The following is an 11,061-nucleotide window of genomic DNA, read 5'->3' as shown; positions in this document are numbered from 1 at the left end:
AAGTAAAACTGTCACCGTTTGCAGATGACATGATACTATACATAGAGAATCCTAAAGATGCCACCAGAAAACTACTAGAGCTAATCAATGAATTTGGTAAAGTTGCAGGATACAAAATTAATGCACAGAAATCTCTTGCATTCCTATACACTAACAATGAAATACCAGAAAGAGAAATTAAGGAAACAATCCCATTCACCATTGCAACAAAAAGAATAAAATACCTAGGAATATACCTACCTAAAGAGATAAAAGACGTGTACTCAGAAAACTATAAGACACTGATGAAAGAAATCAAAGATGACACAAACAGATGGAGAGATACACCACGTTCTCAGATTGGAAGAATCAATATTGTGAAAATGACTATACTACCCAAAGCAATCTAGAGAATCAACGCAATCCCTATCAAATTACCAATGGCATTTTTTTACAGAACTAGAAAAAAAAATCTTAAAATTTGTATGGAGACACAGAAGACCCTGAATAGCCAAAGCAGTCTTGAGGGGAAAAAACTGGAGCTGGAGGAATCAGACTCCCTGACTTCAGACTATACTACAAAGCTACAGTAATCAAGACAATAGGGTACTGGCACAAAAACAGAAATATAGATCAATGGAACAGGACAGAAAGCCCAAACGTAAACCCACGCACCTATGGTCAACTAATCTATGACAAAGGAGGCAAGGATATACAATGGAGAAAAGACAGTCTCTTCAATCAGTGGTGCTGGGAAAACTGGACAGCTACATGTAAAAGAATGAAATTAGAACACTTCCTAACACCATACACAAAAATAAACTCAAAATGGATTAAAGACCTAAATGTAAGACTGGACACTATAAAATTCTTAGAGGAAAACATAGGAAGAACACTCTTTGACATAAATCACAAGACCTTTTTTGACCCACCTTCTAGAGTAATGGAAATAAAAACAAAAATAAACAAATGAGACCTAATGAAACTTAAAAGCTTTTGCACAGCAAAGGAAACTATAAACAAGACAAAAATACAACCCTCAGAATGGGAGAAAATATTTGCAAATGAAACAATGGACCAAGGATTAATCTCCAAAATATATAAACAGCTCATGCAGCTCAATATTAAAAAAACAAACAGCCCAATACAAAAAATGGGCAGAAGACCTAAATAGACATTTCACCAAAGAAGACATACAGGTGGCCAAGAAGCACATGAAAAGCTGCTCAAATCACTAATTATTAGAGAAATGCAAATCAAAACTACAATGAGATATCACCTCACACCAGTTAGAATGGCCATCATCAGAAAATCTACAAACAACAAATGCTGGAGAGGGTGTGGAGAAAAGGGAACCCTCTTGAACTGTTGGTGGCAATGTAAATTGATACAGCCGTTATGGAGAACAGTATGGAGTTTCCTTAAAAAACTAAAAATAGAACTACCCTATGACCCAGCAATCCTGCTACTGGGCATATACCCAGAGAAAACCATAATTCAAAAAGACACATGCACCCCAGTATTCATTGCAGCACTATTTACAATAGCCAGGTCATGGAAGCAACCTAAATACCCACCAACAGAGGAATGGATAAAGAAGATGTGGTACATATATACAATGGAATATTACTCAGCCATAAAAAGGAACAAAATTGGGTCACTTGTAGAGACGTGGATGGACCTAGAGACTGTCATACAGAGTCAAGTAAGTCAGAAAGAGAAAAACAAATATTCTATATCAATGCATATATGTGGAATCTAGAAAAATGGTACAGATGAACCAGTTTAGAGACACGGATGTAGAGAGCAAACGTATGGACACCAAGGAGGAAAAGCGGGGTCGGGGGTGGTGGTGGGATGAATTGGGAGATTGGGATTGACATATATACACTAGTATGTATAAAATAGATAACAAATAAGAACCTGCTGTATGAAAATAAAATAAAATAAAATTCAAAAAAAAGGATACTTCAAAAATAAAATAAAAAGATAAAGTTAAAAAAAAAAGAAGAAAAACCCTTCACAAATAATCCATGACCAGAACTGCTGTAAGTAAAAGTAGATGGTCGCTGACAGCGCACACACACACACACACACACACACACACACACACACACACACACACACACGAGTTAGTATCTGCACTTTAGAACTCAAAATGCCATGACTTTATTTGGGACTGTGGCAGGCTGTTGATTGGCTACTAAATAAGTAGCTCCTTTTTATTAGATAACAGAAATCTTTTTTTTTTTTTTTTTTTTTTTTGCGATACGCGGGCCTCTCACTGTTGTGGCCTCTCCCGTTGTGGAGCACAGGCTCTGGACGCGCAGGCTCAGCGGCCATGGCTCACGGGCCCAGCCGCTCCGTGGCACGTAGGATCTTCCCAGACCAGGGCACGAACCCGGGTCCCCTGCATCGGCAGGCGGACTCTCATCCACTGCGCCACCAGGGAAGCCCCAGAAATCTAATTTTTTATTTGTGTCCTTTGGCACCTGGAATAAAGATTACATTTCTCGGCTACCCTTGAAGCTGAGTTGTGGTCATGTGACTAAATTCTGGCTAATTCAATATAAGAAGAAATATACTGTCCTGAGAAGGCTCCGTGAAAGATGCTGACTGATTTGGGAGTCCTTTTTGGCCCTTCCTGCTGACTGGAATGTAGAATTGATGGCTGGTGCTTCAGCAGCCATGCAGAGGATGGTGAAAACTGGAAGGGACCTGGATCCCTGATGATTCCATGGAGTAAAAGCAACAACCCTAAACTATCTACCTTTAGACTTCTTTTACTCGAGAAGAGTACAGTTTGTGTATTTTTCAGATCTTTATTACCAGTAGGTGATCATAAATTCTGATATAGGTGTCTGTACTTTGACTCCCTATCTAGGGTTTTCTTTTCCTTTTTTTTTCCTTAAATGTGATGCCATCATCTCTAATTGAACCCACTATCTCTGCTTCCTCCTCTGAAACAATGATACTTAGGAAACGCAAGTTTGAAGGGAAGGCAGAGAATTAGAAAGAAATGACGCCTATAGTATTATAAGTGGTCTGAAAAAAAGGGAAGAGAGATTCTCAAGAGGGTCAATACTATTTAACCCAAGCACATTTTTAAGTGACACCTTAGGATTACTGCATACAGCCTCTGGGAGGTTCAGTGCTCAGAAAACTTGTTTATTCTAAGTGGAGTTACAGTAAGACATACATCAAATTTAATTGGAGAAACAACAAAGATAAAGAGGGCATGAAGGGGGTTAGAATGGAAGACAAAGACATGGAAGCTGGAGTGTACTGGGGGAAGCTGGGGAAAGTGAGACCAAAACAATAAGAGCAGAGAGCTCTTGTAGGATAGTGAAGAAAATAACATTTCTTACTGGGACTAATTTGTAGAGGAGCCTCTTGAATGTCAGGTTGAGGAATTAAATACAGAAGTTTGAAGGCATTCACAAAAATCAATTGTAGAGGTTCAAGGGATCTTTGAGAGAATATATATTCTAGTCCCATAATTCACAGATGAGGAATCTAAGGCCTAGAATGTGTGGGCGACTCGCCTAACATCACAGTGGCGTAGTGGATACTAGAACCTAGTATCTTTCCTCACCCCATGTCAACCCCCTTTTAAAGCAACATCTAACAAGTTACTAAGGTCTTGATCACCACACATAAAGCAAAGGAAGAAAAAGTGAGGAAGAAAAGCAATGTCTAAACCTTTAACTACTCACTTGAGAAATGTTGTGGTACTTTCAACTCTGGGTTATGGGTGTGCATTTTTCTCTAAATTTCATTGTGGATAGGATGAAACAGGCTATTCTGAAGCTTTACATTTTAAATTAGTCAGCCTTGAGGCCTAGAAATAGAAAATCTGGCTTAGCTCACTCTGAGAGAGAATCTGGTCTGTAGATACTTTGATGTCAGAGAAATTGAGACGGTGACAGGTATGGAGAGTGCTCATGTAGCTTCTCTGAATTCTACGAGAAACAAATGCTGCTTAACATTCTTACTACAGTAATTAAAGCAATGTGATTTTTTTTGCCGCGCCACTTGCGGGATTTTAGTTCCCTGACCAGGAATCGAACCTGAGCCCTCAGCAATGAGAGCTCAGAGTCCTAACCACCAGATCACCAGGGAATTCCCAAAGTGATTTTGATTAGTTGTGCTTTTTTTTTTATGTTGAAAAAGACCTGATCTCTGTTTAAAGGCTCTTCCATACTTACTACACATAGGGTTTTTCTTTGTTGTGGATTCTCTGGTGTTCAGTAAGACGTAAGCTCAGTCGGAAGGCCTTCCCACACTTGTCACATTCTTAGGGTTTCTCCCCGGTGTGAATTCTGTGATGTCTAGTAAGGTCAGAACTTCCACTGAAGGCTTTTCCACATTCATCACATTCGTAGGGCTTTTCTCCTGTATGAATTCGCTGATGTTTAGTAAGGTTTGAACTTTCTCTGAAAGCCTTCCCACAGTCATTGCACTGGTAACATTTCATTAAGGTACGGTACCTCTGATGCTAAGTCTTGTGCTGTTACTGAAGGTTTTGCCACCTTCATTGCACTCGTAAGGCCCCTCCCCAGTGTGACTTCTTTGATGTTTAATAAGGACTGAGCCTTAACTAAAACTTTTGCCACAATGATTACACTGATAAGGTTTTTTGCCAGAGTGAATTATGAGGTGATTTAAAAGGGTTGTATTTTGACTGAAGGCTCTTCCACATTCTTTACACTGAAAGGGTTTTTCCTGTGATTCTCTGATGTCCAATAAGATTCATGATGTGCATGAAGCTTTTCCCACACTGATCACATTTGTGTTCTTTCCCTTCCTCTGCGTTTCCTTGATGCCCTCCAAACCTGTCCTTGCATTCTCAAAGGTCTCCAAAATAAGCCCCCAAGAAAATGTTCCTGCCTCTGAAGATTCTGCTGAGTATCATCTTCTGTGATTCCATTCCTTTGGACACTTCCTGCTTTGCAGTCAACTTCCCAGTCTAAGGTTTGGTCTCACTTTCAGAAATAGGAAATGGATCATTTAAATGTCACTTTCTTTTTAAGCTTTTTATTATGGAAGATTTTAAACATATGTAAAAGTAAACAATAGAAATGTCACCTTTTTGAACTGATGAAATATTAAACTCCCAAGGGATCATTTATCTCTTTTCTAGTCATGCTCCTCCAACAATTAATAAATAGCTCTTATGTTCAATTAAGGAAAATGCTAGAAAGGAAAGTTGAAATAGACATATCCTAGGCATAAATAACCTATGTAATAATTACTAAGGTAGGATTGAGAATAATCTTTAACACCAAAAAGGGGCACTAATTTGTTAAAGTCTAAGTGTGTAAAGAGTACTTTAAATTGCATTCAAATACAAGTACAGTTGTCCATTGGTATCTGCAGGGGATTGGTTCCACGACCCATGCCTCCACACCAAAATCTGAAGATGCTTAAATCCCTTATATAAAATAGCATAGTATTTGCATATAACCTATGTACATCCTCCCATATACTTTAAATCATCTCCAGATTACTTATAATACCTAATACAATGTAAATGCTATGGAAATAGTTGCCAGTGTGCTGCAAATTCAAGCTTTACTTTTTGGAATGTTCTGGAATTTTTTTTCTGAATATTTTCGATCCACGCTTGGTTGAATAGGAGGATGTGCAACCCACAGATACAAAGGGCCCACTGTATAGCAGAAAGGCAAAAGTGTATTTCCTCTATTGCTTGGAGAGAAAACCCTTTATCTTAATCCTCCCCCACATAGAACATTGCTTGAAGATTCAGTGTAAACCAATAATTCCTTCAAACAAACTAACATCAGTATTGCTTTATGAACACACTAAAATACACATTTTTAGTGAAATTTGGCCTGAAGGAAATAAATTAAATGTCCCATCGAGCTCATTAAAATGGAGATTCCACTTGAACTCAAAGGAAATACTGGAAAACGACTGATTTCTTGACTCTTCTGGTCACTTTATTGCTATTTTTCTGGAGACAGATCCTAAAGGGGATCAGGATGTAAAAAGGGAGATGCTTAGTAAACGGAAAGCACATTTAGCATGTAGAGAATGTGGAAAGGAAAACGTGTAACAAACCTAGACTGGAGTGACATGTAGGGGAAGCTACTGACATGAAAAGACAAGAGAATTTAATGTGGAAGAGGACAGGAGAAATGTAGTCAAAGTGAAAGGCTTAAAAGATGACTTTATCACTGATGGGTATAGAAAACTTACAGATACAGGGTAGGATAGGACATTTAGAAGGTCATTGTAAAGGAGACTGTAAAACAGAGGTGGTATAAAAAGCAACAGAATGATGTGATAGTTTAATGCTTTAATGAAAACCAACATGGTACATGAAAACAAATAAAATAAAAATCTTTTGCTTAAAAGACCAAGAATAAAGGTTGTACTTTGTAAAGAGAGAGTATATGAGCCAGGGAGGATTTCAGGTGAGAGTTAGGGTTAGAAACACTATTGATTAAGTTGTAAAGGATGGCTTTGGTTGGCCAAGTAGGTGCCTGCTACCCTAACCCACCTTCCCAGATACATTTCTCCCTCTCCTCCTCACCTCTCTCGTAGGAAATGGGGTTTTCATCTTAATACTTTCTATATTTTGTGAATATAGAGTCGTGCTTGAGCAGGGTCTCCACGTGCCAGAGCTGACAACTTGGTGACTGCTGTGCAGCAACCAGAGATATCACCTCCTGCCAGAGCATTTCCTGTCCACCTGCTTGAGATGTGCCCTGGAGACAATCAGGGACCATTGGGCTTAGGAGGAAACTACTGTGAAAACCAGAGCTAAAACCTTAGGAAACAACTCCCATGGAAACAGGATTAGGAAAAAGGACTGAATGGGCTTAGCAGGAGAGATGAGACAGAAAAATGAACTGACAGAAGCAATGACTCCTGACAGGGACAAAAGCTCAGTTACCCTCACTGCTTTCCTATTGACCAAACTATTAAATGTGGTTAATTTAATGGTCTGATTGCCACAGCAGAACATGCTTCCTCTTCCCACCCGAAATTCTGGACCATCAAGTTCTCTCTCCAAATCTCCCAGCAAAGACACAGCCTCATCTCCATTCAATGGATGATGCTCCCGCACCCAAGCCTGGAGCTCCTCAGGCAGGATGGCCCCGAACTGCTCCAACACCAGTAACTGCAGGATCTGCTCCTTCTTATGATTCTCTGGGCTCAACCACTGACAGCAAAGTTCCTGGAGTTGGCTCAGAGCCTCCCTGGGTCCAAGTGTCTCCTGGTAGCAGAACCGTCTAAAGTGTTGGCAGAAGACTTCCTGGCTGACTGGCTATTCTGCTGCAAGTCAATTTCTTGTACAAAAAAGTCTCTTCCTCCCCCTTTACTGTTACAGGTTCCTCCTGGGTTTTTTTCATTCTGAATAATAAGATCTGTAGTCATTTTTCTCTCAGGAGAGGGGTCCCTGCAGATAGGTTCACACTCCAGGGAGACTCCTCTTTGCAAAATATAGAAAGTACCATCAGTTTTTAAAAATCCACATGTATTATTATTAAACACTGCCTATACCACTTGAAGAAAAACACAACACAAAAGGTTTTTGAAATCTGCCTAACAGCGATGTAGATGATTTGAGGATTTGACATTCCTGGTAATGGAAATTCATATGATTATTTTAGAAATGAAAAGAGTAATCTTTTTCCTATACTCACTCTACTCCAACCCTTTTCTATTTTAGACATGTTAAGTGCAGTCTACCTGAGGCCCTTCACACCTGTGTGGAATGCTCTTACCCAGATATTAGCATAGGGCACTCCCTTGTTTCTTTAAAGTATGCTCAAAAATCATCTTCTCAAAGAGACATTTCTAGCTCATTGTATATAAAAGTTTTCCTACCATTATCCACCCTCTTACTCTACTTTCTTTGTAACACTCACCACCAACTGACAACATATCTTTATTTGCCTTTTGTTTGTTACTCCACAATAATATAAATGCCATAAGAACAGGGGTTTTATCTATCAGTTTGGTACACTGCACCATTCTAAGTGCCAAAAGAATGTCTGGGACATATAAATCATCAATTAACTATCTGTTGAAAAAAATAATGACTAACAAAAGGTATTAACTCTAAGACTTTTTCAACAGCTTGCTCAGGAATTGTTTGCTTTAATACTGTGTGATACATAAACAAACAAGATTAGAGAAATAAGGCAGTGAAAACATTAACTAGAACGGCTCCACAATGCCTCCTCCACAATTTTGACGTCCCCCAGAGTTCTGAAAACCAAGAGTATTTTCATAAGTCATTTGATGGCAATACTCAAAGTGACATAAATTCATTTTGTAACAGCTTGGCTTGAAATGACATGAAGTTATTTATAGTTTTAGAGTGAAATTCATTTGTTACAGAAATATTGATACTACTTTCTGTAATAAAATATGGGACTGCCCCAGGCTCCTGGGGTGTTATGCATTCAATATACTATATACGCACCATGTTTTTTAAAAAATTCCTCAATCTGATTTCGAAAACACTTCTGACCCCAAGGACTAAAGAAAAGTGCCTGCTTTCTATGCGTCAAAGACCCCAGATTCCAAAAAAACCACCCCTCTCTCCTGAGCAGACACTCAGGAGTCCTCTGCTTCTCTGAAACCTCTGGGGCCCGGTCAGGGTAAGAAATCTGGGGTCAGGTCCAGGCACAAAGCCCAGTCTCCCACGTCAGGGGTCACTCCAGGAGACCAGCTCACGGCAGCCGGCATTATAATTATAATACATTGGTAAAAATATGTGAAATGTTCCCTTGAGGGGCTTCCCTGGTGGTCTAGAGGCTCAGTCTCCGCGCTCCCAACGCAGGGGGCCCAGGTTCCATCCCTGGTCAGGGAACTAGATCCCGCATGCTGCAACTAAAATATCCTGTACGTTGTAACGAAGATCCCAAGTGCCGCAGCTAAGATCCGGCACAGGCAAATAAATAAATATTTAAAAAAATGTTTTCTTGAGTTTAGTGAGCTGTTCTAGGAACCCTGACTTTGTAGCTGGTTGGTCAGAAGTACAGGTGGCCTGAACTTGTGATTGGCACCTGAAGCAGAGGTATTAGAGCAGGCAGGTAGCTAGATATGAGCAGAGAAAGGGGGTGGGGGGCACGGGTCAGGTGACAGGAAACCTTACAGCTTGAGGCGACAGGGGTCCTAGAGGCAAAGAAAGGCGGCAAAAGGTGGGAATCTCTGGCTTCCGAATGTAACCTTTTGCTTGTTACGCCCTCTTTACAATAAAATTAGCCTTGCAGAGAAGAAGTACCCATGATGCACCGACACCATGACACTTACAATTAAGACCAAGAAAGGGCAAAAATTCCTCCTCCCCCGGGGAAGGTAGAGCTGGGATGAAAATCGGGAAAATTGACCCCAAACCCCGCCCTCCTCAATGAATATTTTCTGCCCAATCATTTTCACACCCTATATAACCAGCTTGCCGAAGGAACTCAGAGCAGCTTCTCACCTGAGCCTGCCTGCTCTCCCTCCTGAGAGTGTACTATCAATTAATAAATCCTCGCTTTGCTTCCTTAGCCTCTGTGTCTCGTCTCTGAAATGTCTCTGGGATGAGACAAGAACCTACTTTCCAGTAACAGAGGCAGTTTTGTGGAATTGAGCCCTTAACCTGTGGGGCCTATGATAACTCTGGGTAGTCAGTGTCAGAATTGAATTGAATGTAGGACACCCAGTTTGTTTCAGAGAATTGGTTGTTGTGGGGGAAAAACCCAACACACTCGGTGTCAGAAGTGGTAAACAACACACAAAGGTTTTCTTGAATTGACTTTTGAGCATGATTTTGATGGAACGTCTGTTAAAAGGAAGATATATTTCAGGTTATTGTTGGGCTTTCCCATTCAGAATAAAGCATCATTTTCTCACATTCTCTTGGACAAAATGGCCCTCTTCAGAAGTCTCCTCAAAGCTCCTTTAACATCCTTGTTCCTCAAGGTGTAGATGAATGGGTTGGCCATGGGAGTAATAACGCAGTAAAATAGCATCAGAACTTTGATGACATCTTGAGGACTGTCCCCTGAAGGCTGTATATAGATGTAGATGCCAGAGCCATAGAATAAAGACACCACCAGTAGGTGTGATGAACAAGTGTTGAAGGCCGTAAGTCTCCCATCAGCAGAAGGGATTTGAAATACAGCTTGGGCAATATAACAGTAAGAGACAAGAATCATGGAGAGGGGACCCATTATCAGGAAGGTGGCCACCACTGTAAGCTCGCTGACTGTGGTGTCCATGCAAGCCATCTTAATTAGACTGGGCAGCTCACAAAAGAAGTGGTCCAATTCCTGGTTCCCACACAGGGGCAGCTGTACTGTGAGTGTGGACTGCAGTAGTGAATTGGCCAGACCAATGAGCCAAGCAGTGCTGGAGAGCTGCCAGCAGAGCTTGTGGTTCATGATTACAGAGTATCTCAGAGGCTTACACACAGCCACATAGTGGTGTAAGGCCATGGTGCCAAGCAGGACACATTCAGTACAGCCTAGCCAGTGAAATACATAGGCCTGGGTCACACAGCCTGTATAAGTGATGTTCTTGTTGGCCCCCCCGCCCCAGGTTGAACAGCTTTTGGGGTAGAGTTGTGCTGGTGAAACAGAGGTCCAAAAAAAGAGAGGCTTGTGAGGAAGAAATACATAGAACTTTGGAGTTGGGAATCTATTTGAGAGACCAGAATAATAGCAATGTTTACCAACAGTGTGAACATGTAGGAGATTAGGAGGGCAAAGAAGAGAGGAAGATCCAACCATGGATATTTGGTAAAGCCTATGAGAATGAAATCCTCTGGAAAACTTTCATTCATGTGCTTCATTGAATTTTGATGGGAGACACCTGCTAAAATCAAGGAAGAGAAGGGTGATTTTAAAAACCCTGAGTTGTCAGAAGTTTTGACGATAACAGAAAAAAATACTTTTGTGGGGGAGCAAAGGGGTACACCCTCAGTAGAAATCATAACAACATTAATGAATATAATAATTAATAAGTCACATTTGAAAAATCCTTTCAGTAGAGAAAGTGGTTTCATTTTTTCCCCCTAAATCAAAGCCCTATGTGATGGGTTAATGGACATTCATT

At 40.5% G+C, this 11,061-nt stretch overlaps 1 protein-coding gene across 1 annotated transcript; it reads right to left on the bottom strand.

Annotated features, from left to right (window-relative positions):
* Positions 1 to 9,854: 9,854 nt before the first annotated feature.
* Positions 9,855 to 10,798, bottom strand: LOC105748901 (olfactory receptor 2B11-like). Its single transcript, XM_033417131.2, is given in 3 exon segments — positions 9,855 to 10,541; positions 10,543 to 10,596; positions 10,598 to 10,798. Coding segments are annotated over 3 exon segments (942 nt in total).
* Between the last annotated feature and the right edge of the window lie 263 nt (positions 10,799 to 11,061).

The sequence above is a fragment of the Orcinus orca genome, chromosome 10 (genome assembly GCF_937001465.1).
Source record: "Orcinus orca chromosome 10, mOrcOrc1.1, whole genome shotgun sequence".
Classification (NCBI taxonomy): Eukaryota; Metazoa; Chordata; class Mammalia; order Artiodactyla; family Delphinidae; genus Orcinus; species Orcinus orca.
Note: the sequence above shows the minus strand (reverse complement) of the source record. Positions and strands in the feature narration are given on the sequence as shown.